Consider the following 23,537-nt stretch of genomic DNA (forward strand, 5'->3'; position numbering starts at 1 on the left):
CGGAGTGCAGTCGGTCATGCCGTTCGTGTTGATTCACAGCAAAAGGTGTTTGCCCTGCACTGTGTGAACAGCACAATGCGCAGTGCCAGAGGATGATGCTTTTTTTCTTGCCAGTAGATCTTCTACCCGAACAGCAGGGTTCTCAACACGAGCGGGCGTGACTGCCCACGCAGAGAAATCTCACTGGAAAGTGGATTTTCCTTGCTCGCTGACCAAGTAAAGTTTTTTCCGCCGACCAAGGACAAAAACACAGCAGGCATATTTTGGATGTGTGAAATCAAAGCAAAAACTGACAACCCGAAAAAGACTTGTATGCACACAAGTGGGTATAAAAAATAGGCATGCTCGTTTTCTAAACATTAGAGAAATTCTAAAACCTCCCAATTCCACTTCCAGATTATATATCCCGCCCTGACAAGTAAACACATTGTCAAACTTAAATAGACCTGGTGTACTAGCTATAATAAAGCACACACAAGACTTCTTTCACCACTGCCTCTGAAGGCAGAGAGAGTAGCATACAGATGTAGCACAGGCACTGAAAAGCTCTGCGTCCAAACTTCCCCACAGGAGGCTAAATTACCCAAACTTCCCCACAGGAGGCTAAATTACCATTATCACCCTGGAAATTAGACAGATCACCAACCTGTCCATCACTAAGAAAGAACCACCTGCATGAATGTAAGACCCCCACCAGTGAAGAACCTATCACAATCATTCAGACCGTCCACTCGTGTCTGAACAGACCCCTGCACCCACTACATCTATAACCTCAGAACATCACTAATCAGCACAGCCCTCACCCACACCCTGAACACTCACCTCGGCCACCTTCTTGGAAGCACACGGCCTCCTCAAGAAACTTTCAGCCTAGCCAAGTGCAAACTACAAAGAGTTAGTCAGGTGATACAATTCTTAATATTGACCATTCAACATTGATTAAAACGGGTCACAAAATTATCCCTTTGAAAGATAAGGACAACTTGTCTCGAAATACGAATCAGACAAAAAAAAAAATCACATTCACACCACAAGTAGCAGTTTCTAATATAATCATGAACAAACATCTAACATTTCTTCTGCATGATACGCATTGTTCACTTTATTTTCTTATATATAATGCGTCTTCCTCTCACCATATATATGTTTGCGGATGTACTGGGTATGTAGTATGTGTCTTATGGGCATCTGATTATTTATAAGAAAATTAAAAAATGAACATGTATTATGTGGAAGAAATGTAAGTTATATGATATTGAATATATTAATTAGAAACGGCTACTTGTTTCGTGACTAGCGATTGTCTGGTTTGTATTTCAGAAACAAGTTACCTTTCAAAGGGATCATTTTGTGACCTTGTTTGGGTCTCGGCTAGAAGCGCGCAAAGCGCTTTCTCGCCAGAGAACCATAGTCGTCTGCTCAGCCAACAAGACCCGACAAGGAGTGGAGACAAGAGCTGGCCACGCGCGCAGCATTGTCTATGGCAGAGGCGGATTCAGATGCGCGCCTTGGGATAGGGTCGTGCTCGTGAGCTTGTAACGTAGACAGCTCACGGGCGCGACCCAATCCCAAGGCGCGTGTCGGAATGTCAGGCAGGCACGGAGCTCACAGGCGCAGGGGTTCACGGGGAGGACAGAGGGATCCCGGCAGACTCTGAAATTCAAAGACTGCTTTGTAAGCAAGTAGTAAATTACAACTTTTATATTCTAGAAATTTACAACTGGAATGTTTCATTTTTGATCTTACTAACCAACTCAGGTTGACCTAGATGCTCAAAGCGAACATAAAAGTCATACAAAAACGGATATGATCCTTACATATTGGAAATCACCTGATAGATCTTATTACCTCAAAAACCTTCACGAAAGAAAAAAAGCATAAGAAAAGTGAGAATGCCTAGCGCTAAGTTGGATAATAGCACAATTGTTATTTACAGCGCTACAAACAGCAAAACTACAAACGCTTGATAAAACAAGACGCTAGCAGTAGTCCAGCATACTAGACGCAGTTATTATTCACACAGCTCTGATGATGCACATCAGGCACGGGCTGACGCAGTTATTATTCACACAGCTCTGATGATGCACCTCAGGCAGGTGCTCACAGCTGTTATTATTCACACAACTCTGATGATGCACCTCAGGCAGGGGCTCACAGCTATTATTCACACAGCTCTGATGAGGCACCTCAGGCACGGGCTCACAGCTGTTATTCAAACAGCTCTGATGCGCTCTCTAATACTCTTTACTAATAACTCTCCTACTCACTGAAAGTTCAACATTAATTACAATTCTGGGTGAAGAATTGTATCACCCGACAGAACTCTTTGTAGTTTATAACTGTATACCGAGGTTCTGAGGGAGACAGAGCAACCCTGTCATATTGAATGGTCTGGTGGAGCAGGTGCATACCTGAGAGGGTTCCCTCTTGTACGTTGTTTATAAAATAGTTTTAAATTACATCGGAGAAAGTAACTTTGTCTTACAGTTAGAAAAACATCAAACTCTTACACGAGCAAGGAGATCGTTGTTTCCTGGAAGCAGGGACATTACTCTTAGACATCTCCTTGAATGACAATTCAAATGGATCTGCTCCTTACTCACTGGAAGAAACCACCAAAGAGCGAGACTGCCACCTTTTAAATTGGTGGCAAAGAACCTAAAATTCTGTCCCCATGTAACATCCCTCAGCCCTACCCTGTTCAACAAAAACATGGCCCCACTTGCCCAGATCACGGTTTCACTATCAACTCCTAAGCAGAAGACACCCAACTCATCGCCTACCTCACAGATAAGACACCCACCACTAGAACAAACGTTACCAAATGCATGACCTCTTTAGCAAAATTGATGAGAACCAACGGCGTGAAACTCCGCTCTGACAAAACAGAAGCACTTATGGTTTTGGGAAACAGGAACTCCCCTTAAGATGCCACTTGGTGGCCAACAGAACATGGACCAGCACCTACAAAAGAAATCTGGGGATCATCCTAGATGACATACTAACCGGATATGACACCACAAGTCAACACACATCCTGTGGATGCTGCTCAAAATGTCCAAGTGGTTTCCACAAAATACCAGACGAACCATCACGCAAGCACTCATCACAAGTAGACTACTACAGCAATAACTGACTTAAGACCATTTAGAATGCAGCCCGAGACTCATCCTCAACCTTCCAGACCACACTCACATCGCACCTCCAGGAGTTTCACCAACCCCTCATTCACAAACCCAGCCAGTTCAAACCCCTCACAACAGCTACAAGGCATACACGACACAAGATCTACATACGTCAACGGCTGCATACATCTCACAATCCACCCAGACACCTACTCAATCATATTCCCTTACACATACATCCTACATCACCACCAGCACGTGAAATGACCCGCCACAACCCATCAGATCCTCCTCGCTACTGGAGTTTTGCTTGAAGTTTAAGACCTGGTTCTTCAAATAATGTGCGCGGACCACACACCTCAAGACCCTCTGGGTGAGTAGCGCGCTATACTAATTGTTGATTGATTGACCTGTCTAACTGCTGGGATACCCTCGCGGGTGATTAGAATGCTCTACAAATCGACATACTATAACACATTTGCAACACAAAGCCTCTTTAGTAACGTCAAATAATATATATATTTTTTTTTTATCAGAAACTCTAGTTTAGTCAATGCTTATGCAGCGCACAGGAAACATTACTAGCCTAGCATGTAATTGATCCAGGATAGGCTACACGAACTAAATATATTCAGTAACGGATGTACATGATGGCAACAGAATGTTAACTTTAAAAAAAGATCTCTATCGGTGGCAAAAAGGTTAAAAACAAAAACATACCAAAGTAAAAACAATGCATATTGGAAAATCGAATACCTCAGTAAATACAAATAATGATGCACCAAATTGCGACTGCAACTGTGTGTTAATTCTTACACATCTTACTAACAGGAAGTATGGTTCTCTCTTGGAAACCGGATGGACCCAACCCGGCCTAAGCCTTCATACGAAATATCCGTAGGGAAAGTTACAGTCCTAGGACCGACACAATTTCCATACTTTTTTTTAGAGGAGTGGGAGAAGGATATACAGGACGCTTTGGAGGACAACTTCAATTACACTATTTGGGGATAGAATTGATCTGGGAGATAATTTCCTTAACCTAATACTGACGCAAGTATGATACTTTCAAAAAGATAATGGTTGGGAGCACTAGGGTCATGTACCAAAATAGGACGGGAAACTGGCCGTTGGTAGCCACGTACTCGTAATTCCCAACTAAACAAACAATGGAACAACGATCCGTCTCCCTGCTTTCTTTCCCAACAATAACTCCTCGTTTGCAGCAATCAACATCGGGAGCCCCTTAATACGCAGAACTCAAGGCTGCCCGCCCTGTGATACATGCCAACATTTTGAGACAGGGACGTGGGAGATAGGAAATTTCCCATTGACTTCTAATGTAGAAATGCAATTTCAGGCGGGGGACAGCGTAAAAGAAGACATTTTTGGCTTGAAAAATCGGTAGTCTAACGTTTGAATCGGGTGTATTGGCATGTATGTAAATAAGTGTGCTCGTAACGGCCAGATCACAAGCGATTAGACAACCTGCTCCTCTCTGCCCCCAGAGCCCCGGACTTCTTACCCCTCGTCCTCCTGGTTTTTGCTGGCATCGATCTTGGTGCCTTCGCTTCGGCCACTGGCATCGCCGCCCGCCCCGACCTCGTCTGTCGCTGCTTCTGCGGCTCCCTCCTCGACCTCCTCCGGCCCCAGAGCCATCCCACCCTCCATCTGATCGTCCTCCTCCGACATGGTGATCGGTGAATAAACAGCGACCGCGTGAAATGTAGAAGATGTTAAAGTGTGGGGTGTTGGTCTCGGCGGCTCCCCGGATTTTCCCTCTAATGGCGGCCGCTGCAGGTAGGAGCTCCTGAAATGGCCGCCGCACGGGGTGGAGAGGGAAGAGAGAGAACGCGAAGAGGATGCAATGTCACGTGACTACCGTGTGCGCAGGCGCAACAAAGGCGGGAGGTATGCACCATCTGCGTAAAACTGTCGTAGTGGCCGCCATCTTAGAATCAGGCGAACGGGGTAGTCAAACAAATTTAAATTAATGCTCCCTTAGGTAGCAGGTGTTCAGTCGGCACTTATTGCCTGATCTAGAGATGGTGACTATGATCGGGCCCTTGTGGTTTGGGGAGGAGGGAAAAACAAGCGTATTTTATTTAACAGTATATAGGATAAATGCATACATGCCAACCTTTTAGGATAGGGACGTGGGAGATTTAAAATAAAAAATCGAGAGAATGAAAATTCCCCATTGACTTCCATTGTAGAAAATGCTATTTTTACATGCCTGCCAAGTGTCACGCATCAGGCGTGACACTAGTGCATTTCAGTGTGGTAATCCGCATTACCGCACTGAAATGCATTGTCACGCAAATGCGTGGTGTCTCAGCACTCTGATTGTGAAGTGCTACCACGGTAATGCTCCATTAGGAGAAGACGCATGAGCCTAGTGCGCTGCTGGCAGCATGCAGTGGACAAAGTGTGAGGTATCTGACCTCCGCCTGCTGCACACCTGGTGAAGTATTTCAAACTAATTTATCTTTTGAGAGTCCGAGTTGGAAAGCACCCACCGCGCCGCGACCTCAGGGCTGGCTGCATTCATCAACCGAGTGAGTCTCACTCTCTCATCCCGGCCGTGGTGCAGCCTTACATGACTTGGCTGTCACAACAAACGGGTCGCCAAACGGACAGGGTCCAGGTAAGTATACATTCCGGGCAAAGCTAAGTGCTGATAAATAAAAGCGAAGACAGGGCAGCTGTTATAGTGTGAGGCGGTTTATCAGCCGCGCATGTGATTCGACAGCTCTTGTGTACAGGACACGGGCAGAATTTATTGGGTTTGGAGGCGGCTGTTCTCTGCTTGTTTCTTGTGCCCTGCACTCCACGTCCAGACCAAGCGACAACGCGTTGGGGCCTTTTATGTAACTGGTGTTCGTTGGCAGCCGTGCCCGTGGGCAGCATTCCCCCTGCTTTATGCCTCCTTAGTCAGTGTGAAGCCGGGTATCTTAGTGTTGTGGATGTAGTGAGATGAGCTTCTGGATTTATTTCAGTATGTTAATCAGTCTCCCCACTTCAGCTGGCGTGGAGAGGCACCCTGAAACTCAGGCGGCTCCTTGGCACAAGTGGAGCTTTCCTGGTGAGTGAGGCAACAAAAACACAGGGAAAGCAGAGCCGAGCCGGGGCCGGCCCTGACTCTGACTCTAAAGGCCTGTGCACGAGCCGAGCCTTTCAAATATTTGCCCCATAAATCATGCAGCAGAGAGCTATTCACAAACCGTGGGACTCGTTGCACAGGACTGCTTTTCAACAAATGCGCATAACTGTGACACTAATAAACATTTGCATATCATTGTAAAAAAAGTGTAAATATTGAAAATGAGGAAGAATGTAAAGAAGGGAAGTGACAGAAGGGCATTAGGGACCGTAAGGGAGAAGTGGAGGGATGAAAGATATACGGAAGGAGCACAGAAGAAATGAATTGCTCAAATACAGAAGGAAAAAAGGTATTTTTAAAGCAGTGCTTTGTTTTTGAAAGTTTCTCTGTGTTTCATGTGCGAGTTTTCAGTATTGAAATGGAAGTCAACAGATGCTGTTTTGGTTGCGCATGGCACTATCACGGACAGTTCAGAGTCTGGTGAAGAGACCCTGGAGTTGTTGTGCACTACCGAAGAGTTTACAGATCTCAATAACGGCACCATCTGCAGCACAGTACATGCATACATGGGGGAAAGCTTTCAGCTCACCACACTCAGTACAGTTGTGTTTGTTAGAGTAATTATGTGTGTCAAGACAAGTGTTTGGCTGAGTGAGATAGTGAGTATTTGTTGTAGTTGCCACGTGTGGTGGTAATAAATCTCTGACCTTCTTCGCTAATCCTCTCTTTAAACTCAGGAGCTAAAGATGTGATGCTACGCCTCCCCAGCATGGGTGACACGTTTATCAGTGGTACTTACTTTCCTTTCTTCTATAGGTTCATGTCAGATGACATATTACTTAAGAATTGAAGTGCAAAGCAATAGAACTTAGCCATCAGTTCCAGTACACTATGTCAGCATTATACCTCCTCAGACACCCCCAGCCAACGCTTAATTTGAGCCTGTGGTTGCAGATGGGGCCCACCAACACTAATTTTTGTAGACCAGCACTTATTTCTCTTCATCATGACTTTGACCCAGAGTAAGAGAGAGAAAAACACGCAAGGAGAAAGAAGGAGGATAGTATTTAATATGCTTCCCTCATCTTCATTGCTTGATTTTGCTTGCGAGAAAGTGTCACTCATAGTCGCTGAATGTCACTCATAATTACACAGAAATTATGAAAATGTCACACATGAGCAATCTGAAACCTTGGCAGCTATGCGGAGACATAGCTGCCAAGGTTTCAGATTGCCATGTGTGACATTTTTATAATTTCAGTGTAATTATGAGTGACATTTCAGCGACTATGAGTGACACTTTCTTGCGAGCAAAATGAAGATGATCGAAACATACAAACATCAGAAATTACATCCATTTTGTAAAGTAGACACGCAGTATTTTTGAAAGTGTCACTTTATTTAAGTTAGATACGACACACCGGGCAGAGCGCTCCGGTCACCAGCTCAATATCATGGACAGCTGCAACTGTCCTCATTCAGTCAACTAACTGTCAGATGAAAACACAACACGCCATCTGACGTAATGTATGCAAATAGGGTCGCGTGGCAGGGACGGGAACATGCAGGGGACAATATCAAGAGGGAAGGGTACCTACGTCACAAGCATGTAAATGCGGGTCGCGCGGCAGGGACGGGGACAAGGAAGGAACAAATGCGAGAGGGAAAAAGTGCCAACGAAACACATTTGAACGGCAAAAAAATGTAAGAAGATCTTAAAACACCAGAAATGGCACAAAGCTGCTAAGTACCAGAAAAGAAAGGGCACTCAGTCATGGCACGATATAGCCTCTCATTGTATAGTAGATGGTTATTTGCTGTGTGTATCCCTCCCTTCTGCAGAGGACAATGGGCCATTTCTAAGCCCCACCATCCTTTCAAGATGCACACCTGCAGGCCATAGAAACTGCACCACAATAAGCATGGCTAAGTAGAAACGCCTTCATACAAAATCCCTGATGAGGCATCAAAGTGCTTTTCGAGGAGTAGCACGTTACTCCAGAACCCAAACAGGATTAGTAGTGAATTACTGTAGGGAGATATCAAATTCATTTGAGCGGCAGAGACGTGAATTTTTTAGATGCATTGAAAAGGTTAGTGGAGGGAACGGTCTAGAAATTAGTTGGAGATTACAACAGCAGGTTTGGGATGAGTAGAGGGGCTGGGAAGAGTCAGGGGCAATTTGACAGTGGCTGGACGAGGCACTTTTGTGAGAAACCCTCACATAAGCAAATGGTGCTCATAGGGTTTAAGCTGCACTTGAAGTAAAGAAGAGCCAATTATTGGTGATGGACCTTTAATTGGATGTTCAGCTCTGTGTGCATCTGCTTTTATATCTCATATGCTAAACAAGACGGTAAAATGTCACTTGTGTTATACAGCTGGAATGAACACCTCCCATCATGTTGTAGCTCATGCTTCACTATACCCCTCATTGGCCTGCATCACTCACCTATAGTAACTACTGACATCAGTAGAGCTTCTCCTAGCAATGGAAGGACAGCTTATCACTTTGGATGATTGGGGGAAAGGCAAGGAATGAGGAAGAGCAGAACAAGGAGAAAGCACCAGGAGAGGGGGGGTGAAAAATCATAACAAAATACAGGCAGATGGGTGGAGAGAGAGGTCAGGGGAGATGGTAGCACCATGGAAGGTAAGAAGTATAGAATGAGAAACCGGCAAGTGAGCAGGGGCACCAGATAGAACGGTACAAGTTACATCTTATGCCGGGTCTGGTGGCTCAGTGGACTAATGCGTCTACTGCAGGGGCCTGTGTTCGACCTCATGGTCACAGGTTCAAATCCCGGCGGGTCCACTCAGCCTTTCATCCATTTGGGTCAATAAAATGAGTACCATTGAGTTGGGTAACAACAAACATCTGTTATTTCAGCGCCAAGATGCCCGTAGTGGTGAACGTGCGCTTTACAAATACTCATGTTATGTTATGTTATCTATACCTGCAATGTGCAGGTGCATGTGCGTGGCACCATCACTGCATACACCAACAATTTTGGCCACAACAACCCGTGCTTTCCCTGAGGCAATGGTCTACTGCTGCAAGAGAGCAGCTACTTGCATAAAGAAGTCCAATGTGACTGACTAGATGTGGCGGCACATGAGCTGTAGCACCCTTAATTATTAAATCACATAATTGCAATATAATAGCCACATGTTGTCCAATGTGATGATAAAAAAACGGAAGCGAAAAGAGTGACAAAACGCCAACCCACACATTTAATTACAGAGAAAAGTTAATTGTGTTACTGGTTGTCAGTAACCTTTCATAGTAGCGCAACAGAGATCAACTAACCTTAAAAAACGAGCAATATTATTAAAATATTAAAAAGACATAAACGTTTTATCATCTTATGCGTAGTAAAAGCGCAGAACATTTCAGTAACTGTTTAAGTGTCTCCATTTACCAACCCTTGTTTTCCTGGCACGCTGGACTTAAGTGAACTCAGTCCGAGAGAAAGTTTACCTCCTGGATGTATGCTTGCATCCTATGAGTAAAGGAAGTTGGACAATTTCCAGCACAGGAACTTGCTTCCACAACGGAGAACACCCATAACAACCTGCGGAAGAGGCAATACTAATCTGCATAAAAGCCATATTAATGACCTGGTGAGAAACAAGAGCGGGCCTCAGGGTTTTCTGGCCTACATAATGCAAATTAGCGTTTTTAGCAGGAGCGCGATCAGCTAGCTGCTTGCAGGGTCGGTGTCTGGACTGGAGTCTCATTTTCTGTTTTACATGAACCATGTAAAAAAGAAATGAGACTTCATTCCAGACACAGAGGAACTGCAGGCAGCCGATCGCGCTAAAAAGTTAATATGTGGATTGGATTAACACACACTCCACTGCACTGTCTCACAGTGACACAGTCACTGTTACTTACTTGTGAGGCTTTCCACAGCACTTAACAGGCCAGCTGCCACCCGCAGATTCCTGGTCGCGCTACAACAGTCACCTCTCCTCGGCAAGCGTGAACTGCCCGGTGTGCCGCCCTTGGGTATTAATTAGACTCTCACTGAGGCTCGGACTAGCAGCAGGCGCCAGTGCTGCTGCACAGACAGAACAGCCCTACTGCAAGTGGTTGATGATGCGCTGAGGATACTCGACTCAGGGGGGTCCTGTCTGCTAATTCTCCTTGACCTTTCCGCAGCCTTCGACACCTTCAATCACAACACTCTCCTCAATATTCTTCAACAGAGAATGGGCATGGAGGGCACTGTGCTTAAATGGTTTGCATCCTTCCTCTCTGACAGATCTCAAATGATCAAAATAGCGAACAGTCTTTCTTCTCCTGTGGCGGTGGGTCAAGGTGTTCCCCAAGGCTCTATACTTGCACCCACATTGTTCAATCTCTACTTAGAACCACTGGGAAACCTCCTAAGCAAATCTGGGATTCACTATCATCTCTATGCAGACGACACTCAACTCTACCTCAAGGTTGCCTCCACTCATGATCTCTCCATCCTAAGATCTACTCTTGACTCCATTCAAAACTGGATGTCAACTCATCAACTGATTCTGAATCCCTCCAAAACTGAATTCCTTCTCTTCTCCTCCTCACTCTCTCCTCCCCCGGTTCAAGCATGGATGGATCAGATGAATCTACTAAACAATAAACCCATCATTGTCGACAGTGCAAAATCCCTTGGTGTCATTCTAGACAAAAAACTCAATCTAACTCCCCACATCAATTCTATTGCAACATCTGCTCGCTACCAATTGCGCCTTCTCTGGGGAATCCGTCGCTTCTTCCCGGAGCAGGACCTTATAACCCTGGTGCAATCGCTGCTCCTCTCCAGACTAGACTACTGCAATTCTCTTCTTACTGGCCTCCCCAAATCTCACCTGTCCCCACTTAAGTCTGTCTTCCATTCAGCAGCTCGTTTCATTTATGGGGCCAAAAGAAGCGATCACATCACACCGATGTTATCCACCCTCCGCTGGCTTCCCTTCGAGGCTAGAGCTATCTACAAGACCGCCTGTATCACCCACAAAGCCTTGCACTCCTCCTCTCCCCGCTACCTGGCGAATAAACTGAAACTCTCTGGAGGCTCTAGACCTTCACGCAATGCGGAGAATCTACTGCTTGAACCTCCCACTTTCAAGAAGGAAAGAACAATGGCCCAATCCTTTTCAGGCAACGCAGTGAGAATCTGGAACTCCTTTCCGCCCCAGCTCCGGACCACCGCCTCCTCCCAGGCCTTCAAAAGGGACCTCAAAGTTCTCCTCCTCCAGAGACACCTCCAAAAGTAATTCACGTCCTCTTGCTATTTGTGAGGAAGACTTCCCACTACTGATAATTTCTACTTTCCATGACCATGGAAGTGCCTTCCCAGTGTATTCCTGTGGTTGGAGTGTCTGCCTTTTTGCAGTATTTTCCATGTACTGGTGTTCGGTGCCCTTTTGTAACATGCACACACCACTCTGCCCTTGTAACACACGGTTGCTACCTCTCACATGTTTTTACCTTTGATACTTGCACAAGTGCCACCTTGCCTACGTAACGCTTGTTCTTGTGCCTGAGTGTCTAGCACTTATTGCAGTACTATACCTCTAATTATACTCTGTTTTCTCTTATAACTGTACACTTGTCACTTTTCCTCTTGTGCACTTTTAACTACCTCATGTATTTTTGGTTGCTCACAATTTTTACTACCTCAAGTATTTTGTTTGCTCACAATTGTCACTATTACCTTTACTACCTCATGTATTTTTGGTTGCTCACAATTTTTACTACCTCATGTATTTTGTTTGCTCACAATTGTCACTATTACCTTATGTAAGTAACATATGTTTTTTGCAATCTGTCCTTTTGTAATGTTTCTCATTATGTTTCATTTCTGTTCCTAATGTGAAGCGCTCTGACGCCTTCGGGTAAAGTCCTCGCTATATAAAAATGCATAAATAAATAAATAGACAGTGGACTCCATGTGCGCGCCGGCGGTTCGGTGGCGTTGATGTGCGCGGAGATTACGTGGGGTTCGTTCTAAATCTGGCATGGTCATGATTGGTGCGCAGCGCTTATGACTTTGACTTTCAAGAACGTAATACAGCGCGGAAGAGGCGGAGCGGTTCTTAACATTTTTATTTATACATTGTAGCATTCTAGCACTACTAGAGCTGCTTCTACCTCAGCCATGATCCCCCAAGCACACTGCTGTGAGCAGCCGGCGCTACCAGCCACTCCAATGTAGTAAAGCAGCGCATATGGCTTGGCAACCGAGGCGCTATAACGATTATGCGTGACAATGCATTTCTGTGCGGTGATGCGGATCACCACACTGAAATGCGTTAGTGTCATGTCTGATGCGTGATACTTGACAGGACTGCGGAGACCGCTAAAATAAAATCTGTAGTCTCCCGCCTGAATCTGGTCTATTGGAATGTGTGGATAAATGTGACATGGTGGTTGTTGTTCTGTGTAAAGTGCCGGAAAAGGCAACAGGAACAGAAGAGCATGCTGCGAGTAGATTTACATGTACTTTATTGTAGCAAACAGCGACACCAGAGGAGTGCTCTGTACAGAGTGCTGTGTTAAGGGTGTAATGTTGTGGGGCATTTAGAAGAAACCAGATCTTCCCGCCCTGCGTGAACTGCTCATGTCATTTTCCCCCCTGTGCGTAAGGTAATGGGCTGGACTGGCGTACGCCAGTGCATTGTGTGGGAAGTTAATAAAGAGCCCGGGGCTCCGGGTGTGGTTAGGTATCTGGCCACTACTTACACGCGTGCAGCCTGAGTCTTTTGCGGACCTGCCTGAGGCCCCATACCATGAGGCCTGGTGTCCATTGCACAATACCACACTGGCGACGGGGTGGCTACGGCCCACGGCCACCACTGAGAGCCCGCAAAAGGCACAAGCACCCAGGACCCGCCCAGCCGCCTCCCTGCAGCACGACTAGCGACGGGGGAAGCTGCCCTCACCTGGTGGTGCTCCCTCTCTCCTGGTCGCTACCCTGCTGCAGCGGTGCCCAGCGCGCCTGCTTCTCCCGGTCAGTGGCTGCTCTACGGCTGACTACGTCATCCACGCGGTGAGTGCCCGCCCGGCTGCTACACCCGAGTGGCGTGTGCACAGCCCATCGACTGCTCCACTTTCCGCCAGCCTAACGCCACAGCATCCCCTGCTGACCCTTGGTGCACCGCTGGGCGGGCGTTAACGCTCCTTCCCGGGTGTCTCTACACGTGCTGTACAGCACTCCGCCGGCGGCCTGCTCCGCCATTGCAGCGCAATACCGCCCACACGACGCAGGACCCTGCGACAGCCTCCACTTGCTCTGCACAGTCCTCTCTAAGGCCCTGGTCTCTCCGGAACCCTCAATCAACCAGACTGTTGTCCCACTCCAGACTGCATGCCCAAGCCAGCACCTCGGCTTCTGCTCTTACGCTGGACTCCCAGGCCCACCGCGACACGGCACGCAGCCCACTGCCCGCCACCGCACTGACCCGCTATGACATCCATCCCGCCTTTGGAACCCTTCACAGTCACCGGCCCTCCTCCATCTCAGGCAGCACGCTGGAAAGCATGGGTAGAGCGCCTGGAAACCTACTTCGACGCATCAGACATCCCGGTGCCACACAGACGTCCTATGCTCCTTCCCCTGGGAGGCGCACACATACACAAGATCTTCAAGACCATCCGAGAAGGTGGACCCCGACAGAACTACGCCTCCATGCGGGAAACCATCGCAGCGCACTTCGAACCGTATGCCAATCCAGACTACGGACGGTTCCTCCTCTGCCAAGCTAGGCTGCCAGATGAGTCTGTCGATGTCTTCTATGCGTGCCTTAAGGATCTTGCCAGCACCTGATGAGAAGGATGAGATCCGAGTACAGTTTATCCAAGAGTGCGTCTCGTCCAAACTCCGCGAGCGCGTCCTACAGGAGCACAACATGCCCTTGAGGGACATCCTGACGCTGGGGCGTTCCAAGGAACTGTCCAAAGCAAGGGCAGCCCATATGGACCCCGCCTCAACGACCGCTGTCAAAGAGGAGCCTGTGAATGCAATAAGCACCGATGTGCGGGAGACCCGGACGAAACCTTCCATGCCGACATCGTCACTCACCAGGCAGAGCCCACAGAATCATCCGTGTGGATGTTGCGGAGACCCATACCCGCATAACGGACCCTGTCCAGTCAACGGCAAAACCTGCAGCACATGTGGCAAGTTGAATCACTTCTCAAAAGTATGCGCACATCATAGAGAAGGCAGCCCACAGAAGCAGGTGCGCGCCATCGAACCGCATCTGGGTGAGGCCCCCGACATGGACGAAGACGATGTGGCCACAGTCCATGTGGTACGAATGCTGAACACACTCACAGCCGCCCAACAGTCCGCACCCATCTGCACCATTAAAGTACAGGATCACTCCGTCGCCGCACTCATCGACAACAGAGCCACCATCAACCTTATGGCTGAGGGTGTCTACCAGGGTTTTTCTAATCCTCCAGCGCTCCACCACACTAACTTAGAAGTGTATGCCTTTGGCACCCATGCACCCCTGAAGCTGCGCGGCGTCTTCCAAGCGGATCTCTCTCATGAGGGCAGCCACCAGCAGGCTACAGTCTACGTATCACAGGAGGGGTCAGGGTTCCTCCTCAGCTGCCGCACAGCACAAATCCTCAACCTGATCCATTTCGCCTTCAATGTGCATGCCCACAACCTAGACCGCATTCTCCAGGACTTCACGGGGCTATTCGAAGGAATTGGTTGTTTGAAAGGGCCGGCTATCCGGCTGCACATCGACAAGTCAGTGGCCCCAATTGCCCCCCGACACCGGCGGATTGCATTCCACCTGCGCCAAAGGTGGAGGCTGAGCTGCGGGGGCTCGAAAGAACAGGCATCATCGAACGGTTGAGCGGACCAACACCATGGGTATCGCCCATTGTCGTGGCAAAAAAACCAAAGCAACTGGACGCCGAGCGCATCTGCGTGGACATGCGCATTCCGAGCTTGTCAAGAAAGCGAGAACACCACCTCACACCAACGGTGGACGATATTATCGGCGAGCTGGCGGGATCCAAGTGGTTCTCAAAGATGGACCTACGCTCGGGTTACCACCAGATACCTCTACAGCCAGACTCCAGCCCCATCACCACATTTTCGACCCGCCCATGGCTCTAAAGGTACACACGCTTAACTTTGACTTCTCCAGCTCGGCAGAAGTATTGTAGAACATCATGAAGAATGTCCTCCAGGGGCTAGAGGGTGTGCTCAATGTGAGCGACGATATCCTGGTGCATGCCCCAACACTAGAAGAACATCTCCTCCGCCTCCAAGCCGTCTTTGCACACCTCAGAGACTGCGGGCTCACGCGACCCAGTGAGTAGTGTGATTTCTTGCTAGGGGACATCAGCTTCTTCGGCTACAGGTTCTCCGACAAAGGCATTGGCCCGGACCCAAACAAAGTGAAAGATATGCAAGACGCACCAGCCCCCACCTCCATATCCGGGGTCCGCAGTTTTTAGGTTTCGCCTGGCGATCCGCTGCGCAGCAGCGTTCGCGCAGGCGAAATCTTTTGAGAACAGTCTGGGGCTTTGTTCCGCCTCTCTGTTCCATTGGCTAGCTCCATAAATGGAGGCTAGCCATTGGAAGAGAGAGGCGTCCCTCATTGTGCGAGGCGATTCGTGGGCGTTCCGTCAAATTTTTCTCATCCCGCCCCTTTGTGACGTCATTCCGGCGGTGGGCGGATGTTATTTTTTTTTTTTGTCTCGCCATGTTTGTTTCATTTCCAACGTGTGCTTTGCAGGAGTGGGCTGCGCGATTTCACTTTCCAAGAGTTGCTAGCAGGTAAGCGGCATATTTGACTACTTTTTATCCCGTTCCCGCCCCCTCCCGCTGTCCGTGAGCCCGTCCCCCCTCCCGCTGTCCATGTGCCCGTCCCCCCTCTCGCTGTCCATGTGCCCGTCCCCCCTCCCGCTGTCCGTGAGCCCGTCCCCCCTCCCGCTGTCCGTGAGCCCGTCCCCACTCCCGCTGTCCGTGTCTAGTATAACCTGGTCTCTACTAATGCCCAGCCTCTGTTAATGCCCAGTCACTGCTAATGACCGTTCTCTACTAATGCCCAGACTTTGTTAATTCCCAGTCTCTGCTAATGCCCGGTCTCTACTAATGGCCAGTCTCTACTAATGCCCAGGCTCTGCTAATGCCCGGTCTCTACTAATACCCTGTCTCTAGTAGGATTAAGTTCCTCTTTAGGTTAGATCTCTAGTTAGGCTCGGTCAAGTCTCTAGTAAGTTCCAGTCTCAATTAACGCCCAGTCTCTAGTAAGGCCAGGTGTCTTTCACATGCTTTTTTGCCCCTCTACTCTGGCGTGATATTGAATTCCTTCTCTGCCCCCGGTGGATTCCCGCTGGGCTGTGCCTGCTGTTCAGCACTGGTTATGTGTATCGCGTGATAACGTGTGGTGTGGCTGGCTCGCAGGGAGTGCCTGATTGCGTCACCCTCCACAAACAGTGATCCGCAGATTACACTGTATGTGGGAGGAAGTAAATACCTGTGATAAAAATAGAGAGGCATTGATTGAAGACAGCGAGCACCGAGCGCGAGGATTACTGGATGAGTCCACGGTAACGGGGGTGGCTTGATTCCGCTTCTGCGCTCCCACTTTGGAAAGCTTTTGTACTGTGTACCTCACGACCATTTAGTACAATAAGCCCTGTCGGTAGACAGAACTTTTATGTTTATTGTACTACTTAAATAAAATATGCGTAAGAGTCATGAATTAAAACTACCACTCCCATAATGCATTAGGCGCGTTGAACTTGGGTCCACGATTGCATCTCCGACCCTCGGTGTCACGTGGCAAAGCTACACCCCTGTCCCTGCCCCCATAGGCCCTGCCTTCAGTTCCCAGGCTTGCCTAGTTCAGTGGATTTTCAATGAGCTCATGCGCCCCACCCAGGTGTTGGTGCCAGGCTGCGAAGAATCTGATATGCCCCCGTGTTGGCATGCACCTACTTAACACACGCTGGCTCGAAGCATCGCAAGATTTTCATGGAAAATGAAAGCAGGGCTCTGAGATGGGATGACTAGAGCTAGAAGTCAGACTTTGGTTACCTGGCGGGCTGATGCCGCTCTTTTTTTGTTAAATGTAATTTTTTTATTTAATGCAATTTTCTATAGCGCGAACATTACCCGAATGTGTCAGAGCGCTTTACAAAAGAACCAGTTGCGATACATAAGGACTTAAGACCACACGAGTACAGCTGGGGCAATAAATGCAGCTTTCTAGCAGGAAATCGAGAGTATGAAATATGTATTTTAAATGTGTTGCCCGTTCATGCGCCGCACTCCTGTCGGCTCAATGGCGGACCGACCAAAAATGGTAAATTGTAGACTTTTTAAAAAGCCTGACACCCGGGTCACATTCCTAAGAGGGGCAGATAACATTACAGCGAAACACTCACCGAAAACACACAGACAATCAAACATATGGAGGTCCCTAGACCTCTACCTTTCATCACATAAACCCCCCTAGGCGCAGACACTGGACACCAGATAGCCATCAAGGGACACACGATAGGGACCCACACTCTAATAAAAGAAACCTGCGAGGAAGAACACTCTCCTATCTCCATTCCTACCTCTATCCCTCTCTATCCTCTCTATCGTCCGGGGCTTTATACTCACCAGGCAGCGCAAAGGGGGGAAAGAAGACAACGCCAAAACTCGGAATACGGACTTCTTCTTTTTTGGGACTAGTTGAACTATCCAACCTACGCACCATGGCAAGGAACGAACTATTGCAGGACTATATTTGCTGCACCCCCCCCCCCCCCCGGCGCCTTCTTCTTTTTCTTTTTCTTTTTTCCTCCTTCTTTCCGCCACTCATGTATGCTCCATGTAAATATATATTTTTTTATATACAATAAAAAATTACAGAAATCAAAAAAAAAAAAAAGCCTGACACCCTTGAAAGGCTGGCAGAAATGGAACCGGGTCAGTCACTTTTTATGACAGACACATGGGTACATTTGGCAACTTTTCAGCAGGCCACTGTCGCCATAAGGTCTGAAGGGCTGGGGCAGAGTCAATCACTGGCTTTTCTGCCGAAAAGAGATTGCCTTTGTGAAGCTCTTGGGCAAATCCAAGTCAGGATAAGAGTTTAGAAGTATATTAAATTCATACTTGTTCTTTAATCACTAACAAGCATGGATCATGACCATGATAACACGAACGTATTAGCTGGCTGGCTGCTTCTGTCTCACAGTAGCACATGTCAGCACTGCCACACCCCACCGCTTCAGAAGGCGTCACACATTGTCAATAACACCAGCCTTTCAGTCTCCCTAGGGTGCCCTCAGCAGCACGGATTACACTGGCTGGTTCAACAGCTCTCTGAAATAGACGCGCCAAAGAACCGAATCATAGAATCAGCCAGGAGACCGTTGCCATTGTCATCGACCTTGCACTATACAAAAACACCATCAACAAGCATTGGCAAAGCACCACACTGATTTTTAAAAATTTATTTTTTGGCATTTTTAATCATGAATCCTCTACATATGGGACAGGATACAGTACTAATTATTTTCATGCAGTGGGTGAACGAACACAACTCAATGTATTGACATGAATTAAAGTTTGGTAGCAGTTCACACTGCTCCTATGGAGGGTATAGTGGGGTATCAATTAAAAGGAAATAAGGAAAGGATAGGACCTTAATCACTTTGTTTTGTAAAGGAGTAGCCAATGTATTCATCATAAACTAGAACAAAAAGTCAATAACATCAAGAACTGCCTGGCTGGCGCTGCCCAAATCAGCTAATTGGAACTGTGGAGACATGAGTGGCAGGGGCATGTCACAGCATGGTGGTTGTAAACTAACGGATGCTCCAGGGGGAACAAGAGAGCGGGAAGAACCTCTACGTATTCCCGCCCAGGGGGACGCCGGGCCTTCTTTGGTGTCTGTAAACAGTGTGTGTGTGGGTCTGTGTGTGTGTGGATCTGTGTGTGTGTGGGTCTGTGTGTGTGTGGCTCTGTGTGTGTGGCTCTGTGTGTGTGGCTCTGTGTGTGTGGCTCTGTGTGTGTGGCTCTGTGTGTGTGTGTGGCTCTCTCTGTGTGTGTGTGTGTGTGGGGGGGGCTCTGTTGGTGTGTGTGGGTCTGTGTGTGGGTCTGTGTGTGTGTGTGGGTCTGTGTGTTTTGTGTGGCATTTGCCAGAGATTAAACTATTGGCATTGTAAATGACAATGCCATTTATTTATCTGTTTTCAAAACCAACACATAAATACAAATTTTGTCATTTACAATGCCAATAGCTCAAACTTTTCAAAAGGCGAAACCATTGCATTGTAAATGCTTGTTTAGGTATGGTGACATACTGTGGGCGTTTCTTCAAGTATCTGTCTGACCTCACAGGCCCTCTCAGAGACTTAATGAAGGTCACCAGCCCATGGACGTGAGAGCAAGAGCACGATGAATCATTCAAGCGCAGAAAGGCAGCCCTGTCAGCGGACACCACTCTGGTGTACTTCGACCCCAACAGAGACTCCCAGCTCGTGGTAGACGCCAGCCCCACGGGCCTCAGTGCGGTCTTGGCCCAGCGTCAGACATGTGGAGAATGGGCCCCGGTGGCCTACGCCAGCCGGACGCTCACGCCTACGGAGCAATGATACTCCCAGACAGAAAAAGAAGCAATTGCCATCTTGTGGAGCTGCCAGCATTTTTACATATACCTGTATGGCCACCCGTTCAAAGTCATCACCGACCACAAATCACTGATCCCCCTGTTTCAGGGTTCCTCATCTCGCCCTCCTCCGAACATTGAAAAGTGGATATTGCAACTTCAGGAGTTCCAATTTACCGTGGAGTATCAGCCAGGCACCCAGAATCCAGCGGTCTTTCTGTCCAGACACGCTCGGCCTGCCACGCTCCCAGAAGTTCCAACTATACACAAAAGTACCAGCTGCACATTTTCTTTTATGTCTCAAAATTCAGCAACACAAACTAATATCAATTAAGTTTGTAAGGTACCATTTATTCATACCTTTTTATTTCATTGTTTTAAAATTATTTTCATTTTCATCAATATCTAAGAAAAAACACTATACACTTTAACACACAAATACATTACAAATCCACATATATACAATACGATTCCACAATACATATACGTACAATTTTTAGTCAATTTTCATCAGCAAACATCAATTATGGGGGGTGTTATTTAATAACACCAATGACAATACTACGTCGCGTTGCACTGAATAGTCCGTCTACCACAAGCTAATGTGAAACAAAAAATTCAGGAAACAAAAAGATTTCTCACGACCACAAATAAATTCATTGGTCTACTGGACATTCAAAGTCAATCTCTTTTCAATATGCCGACGCGTTTCGAATCCTATGACATCAGTTTTCGGGTTCTCATCAGGGCTTTGTCTTTTTTGTTTGTCTGTGAAATATACATAAAAAACAGCTTCGTTTTAGTTCTCTATCCTTCCTAATAGTTTTCCCATTTGTTTTTTGGCCCTCAAAATTACCTGTCCTCCAGCTTTTGCCGGTCCACAGGGTCACTTAATATTTAGTCATTCTTCTGGCATGCTACCTACAATACAAGTGGGAAACATCATCACTACTTGTAGGGGCGAGTAGCTCGGTGCCCGAGATGTTTAAGCCGATCTTAGACATACCTGCACGTGTCTTCCGTTTAATGTAGACACTTCTTTATACTCGTTTGATCTCGCACCTTGATCCATATCAATTTTGGTCATACAATCCTGCAAGCCGCCACAAAGCATATTTTCAGTCTCTTATCATCGTTCTGTTCCGCACTCACTCGCGCTAGAAAAGGCATACCTGATTACTCTGTAAACGTGCATTCCACGCTTCTCGTCTAGTTTTTAAACCAGATTATGTAGCTTCCTCCTCGAGGGGCCATTGTATTTTCAATTCCTATACGCAAACAGGGGTTGTTTTAGAAAAACTGATCTAATTACAAAGAATTTCCAACAAGTTCCTTAGTCAATTCGTGCATCTTACCTGTTCGTTCGGCAGACCGGGGACCACTGGTTCAATCTCTCGGTACGGCGGCCATCTTTTAGTGTATATTTATACTGGCTCAGATTGGATGTCAAACGTGGCGGCCATCTTAGAATGTGGTCTACCGTGCATAGTCAATACAATGGGTTGCACTCGTGCCATCATTAGGGACAGTTTGCGCTTATAATCTTGATATTTCGGACAGGGCATTTAGCCCAGTCATTGCGCTATCAATCTTCAAAATTAAATACGCTTCCTTCCTTTAACAGTGTTTTTTCTACATCGGCAGAACTTTGTTGTTGGTTGATTGTAAACAATACTGACCATCTAAAGTCATTTTCTCCATGTTGTTTATCCATGAAATGATCCACCATCGGTGCGGATAAGACTTTGTTCTTAATACGTGATCGATGCTGGGTTATTCGTGTGTTTACTTGCTGATTGGTTTTACCAATATAGAGTTTTGGACACGGGCACATAATTATGTACACGACAGTGCGTGTTCAACAATTTGAGAAACCAACATGTTTCCATTTTCCATTATTATGTTGGAACTCTTTGCCCTCGATCGTACTCGCACAGGAAACACAATTTCCGCACTTATGGCGCCCTTCAACGGGTTTCATACCCCATTGTGACAATAAGTCACTTTTCATTTTAGGCAAGGCTATATCGGCTCGCACAACCTGTTGGCCGATGTTTCTGTTTTTCCTGTACGCGAAAAGGGGACGAGGAAAAGGGCATTCTAAGTTTTCCAAAAGATGCTAGTTTCTTAATACCATCTGTCTCAACTTATGGGTATCGGGACCAAATGTGGTTACACAGACCAACCTGTCCAGTCCTTCCTTTTCTTTTTTCTCCGATAAACACTCTCGGGGCGTATATCGCGCCCTCTTGTAAGAGTGTTTGAGCAGTTTTTTTGGGTATCCTCTGTATTTCATTTCACCACAGAACCTCTGTGCGTGCTGTTCGAAGTCCGCCACTTCCGTACAGTTTCTCCTTATTCGGAGTAGTTGGCCGTATGGCAAATTGGCCTTTAGATTCCTTGGGTGCGCACTCTGGTGGTGCAAAATTGTATTCCTGTCAGTCTTTTTCTTAAATAAAGAAGATTTGAGGAGCCCGTCTGAACATGTAATTTCAACGTCCAAAAATGTCATTTTGGCACAGCTGGATTCAATGGAGAATTTGATGTCTTGGTGTTTCGCGTTTAACCACACGTGGAACTCCATCAGTTCGGTGTGGCTCCCCTGCCACAGGAGCCACATGTCGTCGATGTAGCGGAACCACTGTTTTATGTGTCCTTTAAATGGGTTATTGTTATCAACAAATCTTTTTTCATACTCTGCAATAAATAACACTGCCATCTCTGGGGCATAAGGGCATCCCATCGCAGTCCCCTTTATTTGCATAAAGAACTGGTCGTTAAATCTGAAGTAGTTCCTTTTTAAGGTTAGTTCCGCTAGCCGTAGAATGAATGTCATGGGGACCCTGTGTGGTCTCTCTCGAGCTTCTAAGTAGAGCTCCATTACCTCTAGTGCTTCGTCCTGAGGTATCTGGGTATACAAGGACGTCACGTGCATTGTTACCATAAGTTGGAAGTTGGGGTCAAACTCAGTTTTCTCGACTTTAAGTAAAAAGTCGGTAGTGTCTCTTAGATATGATTTTACTGTACTGATAAAAGGCTTTAGAAAAAAATCCACATATTTAGCAATTGGCTCCAAGCAAGAGTCACACCCAGAAACGATGGGCCGTCCTGGGGGATCTCTTAGGTTTTTATGAAATTTTGGGAGGAAATATAAGATCGGAGTTCTCGGGAATTTCTTGACCAAGTACTCACTCTCTTTGGGGCCCACAAAGCCTTCTTCTCTCCCTAGCCTGATGATTTCAGGAATTGTCCCTTGAATTTCTTTGACAGGATCTTCCTGTAATTTCCTATACCACACTTGATTTTCAACTTGAGAGAGTGCCTCAGCTATATATTTGTCCCTGGGTCAGAGCACTACCGCACCGCCTTTAATCGGCCTGTTTTACTACAATTGTAGAGTCATCTTTAAGATTTTTGAGCGCAGCTCTTTGGCCGTTACTGATATTCTGTTGCACATATTTTTTTCTCTTTTCTAGTTTGTTTATTGATGACAACATTATTTGTTCGAAGGCGTGAACCTGTTTGGGAATGTTCTGGCTAGGTACAAAACTTGATCTATTTCGTAGACCCGTTGTTTCATTGTCTGGGTTTGGTGGTTGATTAGAAAAAAAGACCTTCAATCTTATCTTTCGACAAAACTCAATCATTTCAAGTTTGGTTTTTGTAAAATCAGT

General features: G+C 46.8%; 1 protein-coding gene and 1 long non-coding RNA gene across 7 annotated transcripts in view; both read right to left on the bottom strand.

Moving 5' to 3' along the window:
- HNRNPD (heterogeneous nuclear ribonucleoprotein D) overlaps positions 1-5,025 on the bottom strand; it is an 85,469-nt gene extending 80,444 nt beyond the window's left edge. For 4 of the 6 annotated variants that reach the window (XR_013607139.1, XR_013607140.1, XR_013607141.1 and 1 more), the window contains exon 1: positions 4,651-4,972. Coding sequence is in view for 3 of the 6 variants with exons in the window: in XM_078676142.1 (XP_078532268.1) it covers positions 4,651-4,817 (167 nt within the window). In the remaining 3 variants the exon portion in view is untranslated. Of the gene's footprint in view, positions 1-4,650 lie in introns of all 6 variants that reach the window. The other 2 variants (XM_078676141.1, XM_078676143.1) reach the window with 2 other exon arrangements.
- A 15,689-nt stretch (positions 5,026-20,714) lies between these two features.
- Positions 20,715-21,126, bottom strand: LOC144819711 (uncharacterized). The gene is made up of 3 exons (XR_013607528.1): positions 21,036-21,126; positions 20,870-20,956; positions 20,715-20,784 (listed from the first exon to the last, which is right to left on the bottom strand). It is a non-coding gene; the product is annotated as an uncharacterized LOC144819711 (long non-coding RNA).
- Between the last annotated feature and the right edge of the window lie 2,411 nt (positions 21,127-23,537).

The sequence above is a fragment of the Lissotriton helveticus genome, chromosome 2_1, assembly GCF_964261635.1.
Source record: "Lissotriton helveticus chromosome 2_1, aLisHel1.1, whole genome shotgun sequence".
Classification (NCBI taxonomy): domain Eukaryota; kingdom Metazoa; phylum Chordata; class Amphibia; order Caudata; family Salamandridae; genus Lissotriton; species Lissotriton helveticus.